The sequence below is a fragment of the Calidris pugnax genome, unplaced genomic scaffold (assembly GCF_001431845.1).
Source record: "Calidris pugnax isolate Ruff unplaced genomic scaffold, ASM143184v1 scaffold111, whole genome shotgun sequence".
In the NCBI taxonomy this organism is placed as follows: Eukaryota; Metazoa; Chordata; class Aves; order Charadriiformes; family Scolopacidae; genus Calidris; species Calidris pugnax.
Window position 1 is genome coordinate 4,405,448 of NW_015090872.1, and position 15,629 is coordinate 4,421,076.

A 15,629-nucleotide genomic window follows, 5' to 3' on the forward strand; every position below is an offset into this window, starting at 1 on the left:
GGTGTAAGGGTGAGCGTGCATAGATGTGTGTCGTGAGGGGTGAGCTACAGATGTGTGTGTGTATACGTGTGCGCAAGCGTGTGCACACATATATGCACATACATGTTCAGGTGTGTGTATATGTTAGAGGACGTGCCTGTGGCTACAGGGTAGTGAGGAGTGTGGGGGTGTGAAGGATGATGGTTGCCACGCAGCTCGGCTCATCCCCGCGGCTCCCCATGAGTCAGGCTGCACCACAGGAGCAGGGCCAGCTGTGGGGCAGGTGTGGGGCCACCATGGGGTGGGAATGGGGCAGAGCGTGGTGCCAGCATAGGGCAGGCTATGGGGCAGTCTGTGTGCCAGGCATGTCAGGCTATGGAGTGGGGGCCTGCCCTCTGCCCAGGGCTCCCAGCCCGTTGCCTGCTGCAGCTCCAGCACCCTCCAGCAGGAGGGAAACTGAGGCACAGGACCGACCTACCATGCTGCCACCCCACAGCTCCTGGGGCACCAGGGTCACTCTGCAATATGGGGGAAGGTGAGGGGTGCCTTGTCCAGCACAGCCCCCCCCCCCTGCTCACCCACTGCCCCTGTCTCTCCCCCCCAGATTGACCAGGATGGGCTGACTCTGCCTGAACGGACCCTCTACCTGGGACAGGATGAGGAGAGCGAGAAGGTGAGGGCAGGGAGCCAGAGTGATGCCATGGGGACACCAGGAGGGGACCAGCACCCAGCATGGGGCAGCAGACAGAGGGCACCCCCACTGCTAGCAGTGCCAGTGCCTGCAGGGCAGTGTGGGGTGGCACTCAGCATCCTTTCCCTTGGCACAGATCCTGGCTGCGTACCGGGTGTTCATGGAGCGGCTGCTCACCCTCCTGGGGGCTGAGCACGTGGAGCAAAAGGCCCAGGAGATCCTACAGCTGGAGCGGCACCTTGCCAATGTGAGGGGGATGCCCACTCTGGGCTTTGGGGTGCCCCTACCCAGCCTTGGGCACCCTGGTTGCAGATCTTTGGGGTTCTCCATGCCTGGTCCTATGGGACCCCATCCCAACCCCCTCAGGAACCTCCACTCCCAGCCCTTGGGGACCTTCATGCCTGTCCTTTGGGGATCCCAGCCCCTTGAGGACCCTATAGCAGATCCGCAGGGACCCCAGCCCCAACATCTTGAGAACCCTCAGTCCCAGCCCTTGGGACAACCACTCCAGCCCTTGGGGATCCCCATGTCCACTCCTTGTGAACCCACTCCAGGCCCCTAAGGACTCCATGCCCAGCTCTTAGGGACCCCAGTGTGGGCCCTGGAGGACCCCCGTGACCAGCCTTTGGGTAACCCAACTCCTTGAGGACCCCCATGACCAGCCCTCAGGGCCACACTGTCAACAGAGGGTTCTCAGGGCAGGGATCCAGAAGGGATGTGGGTCAGCAGCCCCTCTTGCCCCAGAACTGTGCCCCTGCCAATGTGAGCAGAGGGGTGGTGACAGCCCATCCACTGCAGATCACAGTGTCTGAGTACGACGACGTGCGGAGGGACGTGGGCAGCATGTACCACAAAGTGACCCTGGGCGAGCTGCAGCGCATCACCCCCACAGTGAGTACCCCGGGTGCCCATCCTGCCACCTCACATCCCCCATCTGCCCCATGCCCCATACTTGTCCCTGTCTCTCTGTTCCATGCCCTCACTGCCCACCAGAGAAGTCCACTTGAGGGTGATGAATCTACCCTGCACTTTTCTGAGTGGGAAGGGGTGGTGAGAGGCTGGAAAGCCTGAAAGGGGGTCTCCTCCAGGGTGGCATGGAGGGTGGGTTCCCCTTATCCCCCTGACGGTACCTGTCCTGGCAGCTCAAGTGGAAGCGCTTGCTGGACCGCATCTTCCATGACGACTTCTCGGAGGAGGAGGAGGTGGTGCTGCTGGCCACTGACTACATGCACAAGGTGTCCGACCTCATCCGTGTGACACCCAGCAGGTGAGGGGGGCTGTCACCCCCTGTGCCCCCAGCACCTTCCTCAGCCTGGCAGAGGGTTGGCAATGGGGTGAGCACAGGGTGGCAGTGGCTGGTACCCCTCATGCTGGGGTGGCCAGGCTTGGCAGGGGCACTCCTGGAAAAGCCCCTGGGAGAGGGCACTGTCATGGGCCCCACAGCACCCTGCTGTGCCCGGCCAACCGCTGAGAGCCCCCCTTGCTAGAGGTCATCAGACACATCACAGGAGTGAGAGACATGGTGCCAGACCATCCCCAGCCCCCCATAGGACACAGTCACCCCCATGACCTGCCATGACCCCAAGCAGGGGGTGTCCCCATCCTGGTGCACGCTCCCTACCCTCCCTGTGTGCCTGGGGACATGTCCACTGTGTGTGTGTGGGGCTGATCCTGCCCCCCATGACCAGGATCCTTCACAACTACATGCTGTGGCGCATCGTGGTGGTGCTGAGTGAGCACCTCTCGACTCCCTTCCGTGACGCCATCCACGAGCTCTCCAAGGAGATGGAGGGCAACGAGAAGCAGCTTGAGCCAGGCAAGATCTGCCTGAGCCAGGCCAACAAGCACTTTGGCATGGCCCTGGGCGCCCTCTTCGTTGAGGAGCACTTCTCCTCCGCCAGCAAAGCCAAGGTAGGTGATGCCTGCCTGCAGGCATGAAGCCACTGTGTCCCTCCCGTCCCCTTGCCAAGGTGCCTGCCACCATCTGGCATCCTCCTGAGGACTGGCTGGCAGTGTGATGGGTGGTGAGCATGCCATGCCAGTGCCCATGGTGACCCACTGTAGGTACAGCAGTTGGTGGAGGACATCAAGTACATCCTGGACCAGCGCCTGGATGAGCTGGACTGGATGGATGAGGAGACACGGAGAGCAGCCAGGGCCAAGGTAGAGGCCAACACTGTGGATCCCTGCCCTTCCCTCCACCACAGCCCGGGGGCACAGGGGATGGGGGCCTGACCACGCTGCTTGCTTTGCCTGCAGCTCCGGTACATGATGGTGATGATCGGGTACCCTGATTTCCTGCTGAAGCCAGAAGCCATCGACAAGGAGTATGAGGCAAGGGCTGGGCCAGGGCCATGCCAGGGGCATGGACGCACGGAGTGGGGGGGATGGTCCCCACATCTGCCTCGGGGTCTGCAGAGACCAGGATAGGGAGATGCCAGCACAAAACAAGCCACCTCCTGTTACCTCATTGTGCCCATCACTCACACAGCTACAGTCACAGCCACATGGGCAGTGCCATGATGTCCCTGGGGTACCGGATGATGTCCCTTTCCCCACATTGCACCCCCCTCAGAGCTCAACCCCATCCTCAGAAAGGGTTGGGGGTGCCCATAACCCTGCATGGCCCAGGGGTGCCACAGAGGTGACAGATAGGCAGCCACCCCCATGGTGACACAGAACAGGACACGAGGATGCAGTTGTGCCACATCTAGCCCACGGCCACAACCCCACACCCTCAGTTCCCAGGGCTCACGGGGGTGGGAGGACACCCCAGCCCTGCTCCCCACACTCTTGGGGCTGGCACGTGGGGCTGGCATCCCCCTGACGTGGCCGTGCCCCCTCCCAGTTTGAGGTGGACGAGAAGACTTACTTCAAGAACATCCTCAACAGCATCGCCTTTGGCATCAGGCTCTCGGTGAAGAAGATCCGGCAGGAGGTGGACAAGTCTGCGTGGGTATCCCTTTGCCCTGGGAGGGGCACTGGCAGGGGGCACAGCATGGCCCCACCGATGCCCCCTCTCCCCATGCCTGGTTGCATCCCACTGGGTGTAGGCAGGAGGCCACAGGGCAAGCCAGGAATGCCCCTCTGACCTCCAAGCTGTGCAAGGGGGTGGCATTTCTGTGCCCCCCCGGTGCCCCTGCAGCCTGGCACCACTGTCTCTCCTTGCAGGTGGCTGCTGCCCCCCCAGGCACTGAATGCCTACTACCTGCCCAACAAGAACCAGATGGGTGAGACATTGTTTGGTGCTCCCGGGCTCAACCCCCCAGGGCAGGGGGTGTGGGGAGGGCCCGAGGTGGGGGGCACAGGGAAGGGTCCTCTGGTGATGCTCCAGACGGGCATGGGACAGGGTGGCCCCACCAACTGCAATGCTCTCCTGTGTCCCCAGTGTTCCCTGCTGGCATCCTGCAGCCCACCCTCTACGACCCGGAGTTCCCACAGTGAGTGTGGGGCTGGGGCAGGGGGGGGGGGTGTCAGGGTAGGGTATGGGGCTGGGGACAGTGGTATGGGTGGGGGGCACCAGGGCAGGGTATGTGGCATGGGTGGGGGTGCCAGCTCCTGGTGTCACTCCCATCCCTGCCAGCACTGTGCCCTCCACTCTCTCATCTCTGCTCCCCCCTGCCCCCCAACAGGTCTCTGAACTATGGTGGGATCGGCACCATCATCGGACACGAGCTGACCCATGGCTACGATGACTGGGGTGAGTGACCCCTGTCCCGTACCAGAACAGGGGGTTGGTGGGCGAGGGGCAGCCCCAGGCTCGAGGGGGCAGGATGCCCGGGTCCCTCAGGACTACTGGTGGCGGCGGTTGCCTTGGCAGGGGGACAGTATGACCGTCACGGGAACCTGGTGCACTGGTGGACGGAGCGGTCATACAGCAAGTTCCTGAAGAAGGCGCAGTGTATCGTCAACCTATACGACAACTTCACTGTCTACAACCAGCGGGTGAGACCCCCCTCACCCACCGGGCAATGCCTGGGCACACACTACGCTATGGGTGGAGGCCCCACCGCTCCATGCCCACAGGAGGGCATGGTCCTGCCCTGCCCAGCCCTGAGACCCAGCAACTCATCACACCTCGGTGCCGGGGTGGGCAAGGGGGGATGCCTGGCTGGGGGGGTGTCTCCGCTCACTCCATGTCTTTTTCGGCAGGTGAATGGCAAACACACACTGGGGGAGAACATCGCTGACATGGGGGGGCTCAAACTCGCCTACTACGTAAGTGTCATCATCATTGTCCCCCCCTGGGGTCTCACAGCCTTGGCAGGGCCACAAGACAGCTGCTGATGCCATCCCCACTGGGGGGCACAGGACACCCCCAACCCCACCTTGCTTCAAGGGAGTGGGCCTGATCCAGCTTGCTGGTTGTTGGGGAGCTCCAGGGGCGAGGCTCAGGACAGGTTTTGGGGGGCACCGAAGCTGTGCTGAGGGCACCTCTTGTTCTCCAGGCCTACCAGAAGTGGGTGCGGGAGCACGGCCCTGAGCACCCCTTGCATCACCTGAAATACACCCACGACCAGCTCTTCTTCATCGCCTTCGCCCAGGTGAGCCCCTGCCCTCCCACACATGGCACATACCGGGGTGGCGTGGTCACCCGGTGTGGGACTAGTGGCCTTGAGGGACAAAGCAAGAGCTGTGCCAGACCCAGTGCCCATGGCCAGGAGCCGGGCTGGGCTCCATCAGCAGGCCCTGGGCTCAGGGCATAGCACTGAGCCCTGCAAGGAGCATCCTGCACACCCCCCGCTGCTCCTGGGGACCCTACAATAACAAACTCTCCATCACCTCCAGACACCCCACAGTAGCAAATGCACATGACCCTGAACTCCCAGGAGACACTAGAGTCAGGCAGCCCACTCCCCTAGGAGACCCTACAATAACAAACATGCCCCTGTGCTCACCTCCCAACCCATCTATACCCCATATGGAGTTTCCCAGGAGACCCTGCAATAACAAGCACAACCAGGGCATCACCTAGTCCGGCAGCAAGAGGGGCTGTTGTGCCTTGGTGGGTGCCAGGACCCCCAGGGACCCCAGTGGGTGCCAGGACCTGGGATGTCCCATCCGACTCACCCATGAGAACCTTTCTCCCCCACAGAACTGGTGCATCAAGCGGCGATCCCAGTCCATCTACCTGCAGGTGCTGACAGACAAGCACGCCCCGGAGCACTACAGGTACCGGCTGTTCCAAAAACAGGTGGGCACTGCAGGTGCCAGCCTTCCCCACGTCTGGCAGTGCCATACAAAGTGGGGTGGGCACCAGGATGGCACTAGAAGGCCCTGGGTGGGCATCCCTGGGGCAGGGGATGGGGTGCTGGTGGGGTGAGTGGGTGTCCCGAGTAGGGCACATGGTGGGGGTGTGCCCGGCTCTGAGTTGCTCCCCTCTCCTGGCAGGGTCCTGGGCAGTGTCTCGCAGTTTGAGGAGTTTGGACGGGTTTTCCACTGCCCCAAGAACTCGCCCATGAACCCGGTGCACAAGTGCTCAGTGTGGTGAGGCCGATCCCACCCTGGCAAGCTGGCACCCCCCCAATCTCCATCCCTGCCCATGTGCCACCCTGTGCCCACGTGCCACCCTGTGCCCACTCCCCACCTTCTCCTGTCTCCCCCTCCTACTCACCAGGCTAAGGGGGCACCCCTGGATGATGCAGGGGGTCTCTCCCCCAAAGACAGGCGCCTGCCAGGGGGTGGAGGCAGTGGGGAGACACTTGGGATGGGCACGAGCTGCTGCACAGAGGCAGCTGCCTCCTGCCCACTCCCTTCCTCCCCTCTGCCCTGTGAACTGGGGGGGTCTGAGTCCCTATGGAGGAATGAGGTGATGTAGGGGCACCCCCCAGGCAACTGTGTACCCCCCTCTTCTGTCCACCCACCCCAAATCCTTCACCCAGCCCTACCACATCCAGCCCAGCGCCGGTCGGGACAGGGAGAGTGAACCAGAGATGCTGTGGGGCTACCCCACGCCAAAAGCCCACCAACCCTGTGCCCTCCCCGGCAGCCCTTGTGCCAGCCCCATCCTGTCCCCGCGTCACCCCTGCCAGCGGGTGGGCACAGCCGGCAGGGCTTGGGGTGGGCAATGCCAGCCTGCCCTGGGAGCGTGGGGACACGAATGCCCGCTGTATTTTTTGCTGCTGTTTCTGGTCAATAAAGCGCTGGATATGCCGGGTGGGTGCAAGGGGCTGTGGCCAGGGGCCGGGCAGCACCCCCAACTCTGCCTGTACGGTACGGGAGCCATCACACCCCACATTTATTAACTACTGAGCACCCCACGCAGGTGGCATAGGGCACCCCCATGTCCAGAATTCGGTGCCCCACAGCTGCCACATCTGGACTAGGGATGCTCCAAAGAGCTGCTGGCCACCTTCAGGTGCTGCAGCCATGGGGAGGGAGGGATGCAGGTCCAGCAGTACCTGTGGGGTCCCCTGGGGCTGTGGGGTCAGTAGAAGAGGGGCAGGAGGAGGATGGGAAGGAGCAGGGCCAGGGGGGTGGCGCGGGTGCTGGGGGCAGAGTCCCGCTGGCGGCAGGAAGCGTAGGGCTCGATGCAGGCAGCGTAGGCCATGACATGGGCCACGTAGGTCTCCTCCTGCACCCCATGGAAGAGGTGAGCCATGGGGCCCTTGGCCAGGATGGCCACATCCTCACCGCCGTGGGTCTCCGAGTCAAGAGGCACAGCCGCCTGCTGGTTGTAATCATAGTGCCCTGGGGAGGGGGAAGAAGGGGGTGAGGGTGCCAGTGGTGGACCCCAGCCCCATCCCACTACCCAGCCATGGTCCCTGTGCCCTCACCAGCTTCGGTATCATTCACATCAGGCCGTGTAGCATTCGGGTAACCTGGCCCGTTCCCGTAGAGGATGGATGTATAATTCTTACCGTCAGAGGCCATGCTGGGGGCCACACCTGGGAAGGAGGTGATGGAGGGGGGGAATCAGCCAAGAACCCCCTTTATCACCCCTCTGGCCACAGCCAGGGTCCCCTGGAGCTGGCAGTGCCCAGCATGGGGCTGTGCCCCATGCAGAGCCCTACCGAAGATGGAGGAGCCACGCAGGGTGTAGCCGCCGAAGGAGAAGACATGTGAGTGATCGGCAGTGATGACGGTGAGGGTGTCCCCCTCGTCTGTCAGTTTGCCCGCCCGATCAATGGCCCAGTCGAATTCCACCGCCTCCGTCAGCGCCTTATGGGCTTTACCATCGTGGTGGCCGTGGTCGATTCTGCCACCTGCAGGCAAGCACCCATGGTGGGATGGGGACTGACAGCAGCACCCCCAACTCGTAGCCCCACCCCAGGATGTGGGACCCCCCCTTCTCACCCGCCCCAAGGGCACTGGCCCCGACTTACCTTCAACAAAGAGGTAGAAGCCGTTGGGGTTCCTGCTCAGGATGGTGATGGCCGCCTCTGTCATCTCGGCAAGCGATGGGTCCATGGCGGGGTCACGCGTCAGATTGTATTTCATGTCACCGGGTTCAAAGAGACCTGGGAGGGGACACATTTGGGGCAGCCTCAGTGCCTGCACACGTACTGGTGCCTCCCAGGTCTCGGTGTGTGGGACGTTTGTTACCCATCAAATATTTCACATTGGGGTCAGCGGCGGCAGCCAGCATCTCCGTCCTGTTCCAGACATAGCGGGCACCCTGCAGGTAAATCCCACAGGGGGTCATGGGTGCCTGGCCCCTTGCGTGGGGGTGGTGAGCAGAGGACCGTCCTGTCTCGTGTCACCTACCTCCTTTCGAGCTGTCAGCCACTTGTCTATGAGGTTAGTGCCATCCTTGCGTGTCCCGTTCTGATCTGGGTAGGTGGGATACTCGGGGTCTACTGTCCCCTCAGGGGTCATGTATTTCCGACCACCCCCCAGGATCACCTGGAGGGGATGAGACGGGCACAGCATTAACAGGGGGTGCCTGGGGGGAGGATCTGCCCTTGCTTCCACTCCCATGCACGGGTGCTCACATTGATGTCAACGTTGTGGACCAGCTGCCAGGCGATGTCCTTGCAGCCTTCCTTGCGGGCATTCGTGGGCATGTTGGCATCCCCGTACCAGTCACGGTCCACCACATGGGCGTAGGTCCCCGAGGGTGATGCATGCTGCACCCGTGTTGTCGTCACGATGCCCACTGCCTTCCCTGTCGCCCCCCAACTGGTCAGGGTCCCCACAATCGGTGGGGGCACAGGGTCCTCCACCACTGAGCCCTGGGACGCTTGTGGCGGGGGGACCAGCCCCAAGCTTGATGCCCCATGTCCCTGCAGGGTCCGCCCCCAGCCCCGCTGCCCCGTGCCCCCCATTACCAGCTTTGCGGGCTCGCTCCATCACTGAGATCACCTCGTTGCCCGCCGTGGTGTTGCACTGCCCGAAGCGGGCGGCCGCGCTCAGCCCTATGGTCTTGTAGTTGCCCTTCACGCCGCAGAGGTAGGCGGTGGCCGTCCCTGCGCTGTCGGGGACCTGACGGTCCACATTGTACGTCTGCCGAGGACAAGTGCCAGCCTCAGGGCAGGGGGCGGTTGGCAGAGGCACCCAGAGGGTTACCCCCCAACCCCAGGCACCCCTTGCCAGGGTCACTCATGCCTGAGAGCAAGTATGGGACAGGCAGGGACCCTGTGCAACCCACACAGGCAACCCCAGGGTGCTTCTGTGCCGGCAGCCCCATGGGTATTACCCTGGCCCCATGCCCAGCAGCAGCCTGGCCCCGTGCCCAGCATAGTGGGAATTTACCTTGGAGAGAGCCACATACGGGAAAGCATCCAGGGCAAGGGGGGTCTCAGGGCCCAGCTTCCCCTGCTGCTGACCCTTCAGGATGCGAGTGGCCGTGATGGTGGGGACCCCGAAGCCTGGGTGAAGAGAGAGGGTCCTGCTCACCCTCTGGACCGGGTGCCCTCCCTGCACCCAGCTCCGTAGGGCAGCAGTGGTACCAGCCTGCCTGCCGGGTGTGCCAGTGGAACTCACCATCGCCGAGGAACAGGATGAGGTTTTTGGCTTGTTTTATCCTTGGCTGGATGTTGTAGGCAGCCTCGATGGCTGCGGCTGCCTGCTTATTCCAGAAGGATGGCTTCTCTTCCTCCGCTGGGATGGGGCAGTACCCGTCAGTCCCACCTCACCAGCACCCACATCCCTGGGGTACCCGCATCCCTGGGGTGCCCCCATCCCAGGGGTACCTGCTCCCTGGGTATCCCCATGCTGGGGCCTTCTGCCACGCACTGAATCAAGGTGCTGTTTGGGGTGGGAAAAGGCCCCAAGGGCTTGCATCTACTGCCCTGCCTGGGGGTCCTGGGGCAGAGCAGGAGGGGGCAGTAAAAAAGGACATGATGGGAGGAACCACCTGGCAGGTGGAATGGAGACACATCCATGGAGGGGAGGGAGGAGGTTACAGGCATGTCCCCCAGCCCCCTAGCCCAGAAGCAAGCAGGAACCTGACCCCAGGGGGGAAAACTGCCTCAAGGTGCCCAGAAGATGAGATAAACCCCATTAGCCCTTGCAGAGCTATGCAAACCCTTTTCCCCTCCCCAAGCCCTCCCTGCAGCCAGCCAGGCTGGTGCTCTGATGAGTGCCCCCGCTTCCCTGGGGCACCCATTGCAGCCAGCCGGGCACCCGTCCCCAGCCTTGTCCCCACCTGGGATGACAGCAGCGCTGAGCCCTGCCCAGAGGCCCAGGCAGAGGGTGAGCGGGGCCAGGAGGTGCATGGCGAGATCCAGTAGCCCAACGCCACTGGCAGCGTCCGCAGCTCTAGCAGATCTGGGGAGGGACTTTGGACCAGGATCAACCCCTGTGGGGTGCGTGGAAGGGTTCAGCACCTTTCTAATAGCCTGGCGTCCTGCCGGGCAACCGGCACAAAGGCCACGGGGCTGGGCTGCAGGCACCTCCTTATTGCTGTGGGGCCGGACTTGGGGTGCAGAGGCAGGGGTTGAGGCGATGGGCAGTACCTGGTGAGTGTAGTTTCCCACCTCGGCTGTGGTGCCAGGATGGGGGATGCCCTGGCCCAGGGTGCCACAGGCAGTGCTGAGCATCAGACCTGGGGCAACAAGGGTACTGGGAGCACCTGGGGGTCACTCATGCACCGAGCAGTCCCGTTCTTTGCCCAATGCTTTCTTGAGCAGTAAGTCCACTGCTCTGGACTAAAACACCACTCCTTCCTCAGCCCTTGCCAGGAAGGTACCAACCCTTCTATTATCATGCCCCAGCCTGGCAAAGCTAGGGTGGACGTTGCCTCACCCTCATTGCATCATCTCCTTCACTCCAGTGCCTCCAGTGCTGGTCCTGGGGGCAGAACTAGGAGCTGCAGCCACCTGGGGAAACTGAGGCAGGGGCAGCTCCTTAGGAGGTGGCCACAGCTGCAAACCCTCTCACAGCAGATGGGAGACAAACAACTCAGGTTTTATTGCATCCCTTGATCCCGGCCACAGTGGAGACCCAGCTGCCAAGACCCTCCATGTGGTGGCTGGGGGCAGCTCGTGGTGCGCTGGGCAGCCTGGGGTGAAGTGAGGCTCGGCCAGGACTCTCAGCCCCCCAACATGTGGGCAGCCATGCAGAGGGCCAGGAGGGTGAGCAGGGTCTGTGGGAAGCTCTGGGTGCCATGGGAGGCCCTGCGGGCTGTCCCGCAGCCGGGCTCGGCGGCATAGGGCTGGAGGCAGGTGGCGTAAGCCATGGCATGGGCAATGTAGTGCTGCTCCTGCACCCCGTGGAAGAGGTGGGCCATGGGACCCTGGGCCAGCACCACCACGTCCTCCCCGCTGTGGGTCTCCGACTCCAGGGGCACGGCTGCCTGCTGCCTGTAGTCCTTGTCCTCTGCAGGGGGGGGGGAGGAGAAATGGGGCTGGGGCAGCAGGGGCGAGGAGCAGCTCCCATCACCCTGGCGTCAGGGTGACTCATGCCCAAGTGACTCCTGAGCCACTCGGTGGCATAGGGACCCCATGCAGTCCCAGTGGCCATGCCTGTGGGATGCTGCCCCCAGCCACCCTGACCCCCGCCCCGACCCTGAGCAGACTCCTACCTGCAGCAGGGAGACTGACAGCTGGGCGTCCCCCATCACGGATGCTGTAGCCGGGACCATTGCCGTAGAGGATGCTGGTGTAGGCTCGCTTGTCCTTGGCTTTCTTGGGGGCCAGCCCTGGCACAGGGAAAGACATTGTCACCCCCTGTCCCAGCAGGGTACCTCTCCCCAGCTCCCTGCCTTGGCCAGCTCAGCCTCTGGTGGGAGCAAAAGGGGGAGGTGGGAACAGGGATGCTCACTGCCCCTCCCTGAGGCCCACCAAAGATGGAGTTGCCACGCAGGGTGTTGCCCCCAAAGGTGAAGACGTGAGAGTGATCAGCTGTCACCACGGTCAAGGTGTCAGAGGGGGAGGTGAGCTCGCCTGCCCGTGCCACTGCTCGGTCCATCATGACTGTCTCCATCAGCGCCTGCTTGGCCCGGCCACTGTGGTGGCCATGGTCAATCCTGCCACCTGCACGGGGAACATGGCCATCACCCTCTCCCTGGTCCCCCAGGATGCCCACTTGCTCCCAGGACCCACATCCCCCCCCAGCCCCAGCCACGCTGCCCGCCTGGGGCTACTCATCTTCCACAAAGAGGAAGAAGCCATTGGGGTTCCTGCGAAGGATGCGAATGGCCTTTTCTGTCATCTCCACGATGGAAGGGTCCGTGGAGGTGTTGCGGTTCAGCTCATACTTCATGTCCTTGGGCTCAAAGAGGCCTGGGGGAGTGGGGCAGGGGGGAGTCCACACTGGGGCCACTTTGTGCCCCTGGCAGTACCCCTGGAGCAGGGAGGAGGAGCAGGCGTTGCCAGTAGTGCAGGCAGTGATGCTCTTACCCATCAGGTGGCTCACAGAGTCATCCTCAACCGCGTCCAAGCCCTTCTTGTCCCAGACGTAGCGGGCACCCTGCCAGCAAGAACGGAGCCAGTGCCAAGGGACGTGTGCCCCGAGTCTGGCATCACACCCCCTCTGCCCCGGCACGGTACCTGCTTGGCATTGAGCCATTTGGCAATCAAATCCACGCCATCCTTCCTGGTGCCATTCTGAGCTGGGTCTTCTGGGTATTCGGGGTCCGGGGTCCGCTTGGGGGTCATGTACATCCGCCCGCCACCCAGGATCACCTGCCGGGGAGCTCAGCAGACCCTCCCAAGGTCCCCAGTGTCCCCTTCCTCCCTCCCTCCCGCACCCGCTCCCTGGCTCACGTTGATGTCCGTGTTGTGCACCAGCTGGTAGGCGATGTCCTTGCAGCCATCCCGCAATGCCTCCTTGGGCATGTTGGCATCGGCGTACCAGCTCCGGCTGGCCGAGTGGGCATAGGCGGCCGCAGGGGATGCGTGTTGCACCCGCGTGGTTGTCACGATGCCCACCGACTTCCCTGCAGCATGGGCAAGGGTTCATGAGGAGCCCATCTAGCTCTGCATGGCACAGGATGGCCATGCCATGCCAGGCTCTCCAACAGGGTTGCCCACTGCTCCGTACCTGCCAGCCTGGCCCGGTGCAGGATGGAGTCCACCTCGTTGCCAAAGGTGGTGTGGCATTTGCCATAGACGGCTGCCCCGCTCAGCCCCAGCGTCTTGGCATTGGTCTTCACCCCACAGAGGTAGGCTGTGCCCGTGCCAGCGCTGTCGGGCACTTGCCGGTCGATGGAGTAGGTCTGGAAGCAAGCGAGGCTCGGTGGGCTTTCAGGCAGGGGCAACAGGGCAGCCCCCCTGCGCTGCCCCACTCACCTTGGCCAGGGCCATGTGGGGAAAGGTCTCCATGGCCAAGACGCTCTCCTCACCCGAGCCGCCGGCCAGTTGCCCCTTGTAGATCCGAGCTGCTGACATGGTGGACAGCCCCATGCCTGCAGGCACGGCAGAACCATGGGGTTGCAAGGGGTTGGGACCAGCGACAGTCCTGTCCTCCCCAGGCATTGCCAAGGGGGACAGCCTGGGAGGAAGGGAGCTGCACCAGCCCCATCTTCTCGCCAGCCCTGTCCCCTGGCTGCTGTGGAGCTGGGCCTGGCTGGGATTTGGGGCACTCACCGTCACCCATGAAGAGGATGATGTTTTTGGCCCGCCGTGCTGTTGGCTGCAATGCCAGGGCCAAATCCAGGCTCCTCCTGGCCCCTTCGTTCCAGTAGCCCGGGGTCTTCTCCGCCTCTGGAGTCAAGAGCATAACTGGGGGCGTGCAGGAGCACTGGGCACCCTGAGCGTGGGCATCTCCACCCAAGGCTCTGAGTCCCCTCCATGGGGGCCTCAGAGGGGCCAGGAGCCCTTCAGGAATCAGCCCGATCTTTGGCAACCCCAGGATTGGCCAGGGCCCATCTGCAGAGGGGGAAACTGAGGCACAGTTTGGCAGGGATTAGGTGCCATTTCCCCCTCTCAGCAGAGGGGATGAGGTTCCAGAGCACCATCTCCCTGTGGCGAGTGTGCCATGTCCAGACAACCGGTGGCTCTCAAGCCACTTGACCCAAAAGCCACTGCCAGAGGGTGAGGGGGCAGCAGGTTTGGGGAGGATGGGGATGTGGGACAAGCACAGGGCCTGCTTTGGTGGGGGCTGAGACAGATCCATTAAAAGACTGGGGGCGTCTCAAACCACCCTGACATGGCCAGAGGGTTTGCCTTTGCTGGTATCCCATGGAGAGGTGACAGGGTCCCCAGAGACCCCTGGAGAAGTAGCACCAGCCCCAATGCTCCCCACCAAAGGCTCCCACCCACCCTGTCCCACACGTCCCCTCTCACCTGAGGCTGCAGCGGCGAGCTGGGCGAGGAGGCAGAGGAGAAGGCAGGTTCCAGCGGAGAATGGCCGCCCCATGCTGCCCACCCCAGCTCCCATCCTGAATTCCTCCCGCGTCCAGGGTGAGGGGACAGCCCTTTATGGCCCTTCCCTGTCCTGCCGGAGGGCTGAGCCCCGCCACAGGTGAGACGATGGGCTGATAACATTCAGGGACTATCTCCCAGCCCTGCCCAGGGCCCTCCCAGTGGCCCCCAGCCCCCCCTGGGGCCATGGCCATCCCTGCCCCCCACCAAGTGAGGGAGGACCTCCAGCCCGTCCCTGGGGACCAGGGAACCTCGTGGCCCAGCTCGCAGGGGGGAGGCTGCCGGTGGGACCCCGGGGAGTGACAGGGAGGGCGCAGGGCAAAGTGCTGTTTTTGCAGACAGGCTGAGCTGGGCTGGGCTGGATTTGCCTCGTTTCCCCTGAGACAGAGCCGAGGAGGTGGACGCTGGGCTGAGGGGTAGGGGGAGGACATCTTGCCTTTGGTGTCAGTGTCCTCAGGTCCCCTCTCCCAGGGGACACAGCTACATGCTGCATGTCAGGCACTGGTGCAGCTCGTGCCAGCGCACCCACACAGCGAGGTACCTGCTGTGGGCAGGGGACAGCCCCATGTCACCACCACTCAGCAAGGAACAGGTGACCCAGGGAGGAGTAGGCTGCTCCCACCATCTCCCACGCCCAAAGGTGATGTCCACATGTGGTTGCACCAGGCCATCTGGAAGGACGCTGCCAGCACAACCCTTGGGGACTGCAGGTGACCCCGATGGCTTCCACAGCTTGCCAGCTCCTAGGGAGCGTGTTGTCCCCAGCCCCAGGACCCAATCCCCCATCTGGAGCAGGGCAGTCTAGGTTTGGCAAGCTCCTGGCTCCTGCAAAAGGCAGATGTGTCCGTGCCAGGGCCACATCTGTCACCACAGATGAGGCAGAATGAAGCAGGGTCCCCTCCCTGCCTGGCACGATGGATCCACTCCTCGCCAGACGTCAGTCCCTCCACCAGCCACCACTCATGGCTGCCCATCCCTGCAGGGGTGACAAAGTGGAGGCTGCCAGAGCAGCCCTTGCCCCAGGAGACATCCTGCATGGCATAGGTGGGGGACGTGGGGACGGGGAGCAGGCAGAGGTGCCTGGAGACTGCAGAGGGGTGGTCAGTCCGTGAGGGGCTGGACGCTCTCTTGAGCGGCAGGGAGAAGCAAGGACATGATGCTGCAGGGTCCCTGAGGGGGTGAGGCTGGAGGCCAGGGCATGAGGGGCTGGA

The 15,629-nt window shown here is 63.3% G+C and overlaps 3 protein-coding genes across 3 annotated transcripts in view; 1 reads left to right on the top strand and 2 right to left on the bottom strand.

Moving 5' to 3' along the window:
* ECEL1 (endothelin converting enzyme-like 1) overlaps nt 1-6,823 on the top strand; it is an 8,815-nt gene extending 1,992 nt beyond the window's left edge. Inside the window, exons 2-17 of the mRNA XM_014945798.1 lie at nt 584-652; nt 807-917; nt 1,469-1,561; nt 1,813-1,937; nt 2,359-2,581; nt 2,735-2,833; nt 2,930-3,004; nt 3,519-3,622; nt 3,842-3,900; nt 4,059-4,110; nt 4,303-4,370; nt 4,491-4,615; nt 4,823-4,888; nt 5,119-5,214; nt 5,766-5,842; nt 6,062-6,823. Coding sequence (XP_014801284.1) covers nt 584-652; nt 807-917; nt 1,469-1,561; nt 1,813-1,937; nt 2,359-2,581; nt 2,735-2,833; nt 2,930-3,004; nt 3,519-3,622; nt 3,842-3,900; nt 4,059-4,110; nt 4,303-4,370; nt 4,491-4,615; nt 4,823-4,888; nt 5,119-5,214; nt 5,766-5,842; nt 6,062-6,161 — 1,542 coding nt within the window. The 3' untranslated portion in view covers nt 6,162-6,823. The remainder of the gene's footprint in view (nt 1-583; nt 653-806; nt 918-1,468; nt 1,562-1,812; nt 1,938-2,358; nt 2,582-2,734; nt 2,834-2,929; nt 3,005-3,518; nt 3,623-3,841; nt 3,901-4,058; nt 4,111-4,302; nt 4,371-4,490; nt 4,616-4,822; nt 4,889-5,118; nt 5,215-5,765; nt 5,843-6,061) is intronic.
* A 56-nt stretch (nt 6,824-6,879) lies between these two features.
* LOC106890179 (intestinal-type alkaline phosphatase-like) lies at nt 6,880-10,329 on the bottom strand. Its single transcript, XM_014945799.1, has 11 exons — nt 10,260-10,329; nt 9,596-9,712; nt 9,365-9,480; nt 8,941-9,115; nt 8,605-8,777; nt 8,378-8,515; nt 8,216-8,288; nt 7,996-8,130; nt 7,684-7,875; nt 7,447-7,557; nt 6,880-7,360 (listed from the first exon to the last, which is right to left on the bottom strand). The coding sequence occupies exons 1-11, from the start codon at nt 10,327-10,329 to the stop codon at nt 7,098-7,100; spliced, it is 1,563 nt and encodes a 520-aa protein (XP_014801285.1). The 3' UTR covers nt 6,880-7,097.
* An 815-nt stretch (nt 10,330-11,144) lies between these two features.
* On the bottom strand, nt 11,145-14,413 carry LOC106890162 (intestinal-type alkaline phosphatase-like). Its single transcript, XM_014945781.1, has 11 exons — nt 14,341-14,413; nt 13,642-13,758; nt 13,345-13,460; nt 13,097-13,271; nt 12,820-12,992; nt 12,604-12,738; nt 12,454-12,523; nt 12,204-12,336; nt 11,896-12,089; nt 11,637-11,753; nt 11,145-11,431 (listed from the first exon to the last, which is right to left on the bottom strand). Exons 1-11 carry the CDS (start codon nt 14,411-14,413, stop codon nt 11,145-11,147), a joined length of 1,590 nt encoding a protein of 529 aa, XP_014801267.1.
* Between the last annotated feature and the right edge of the window lie 1,216 nt (nt 14,414-15,629).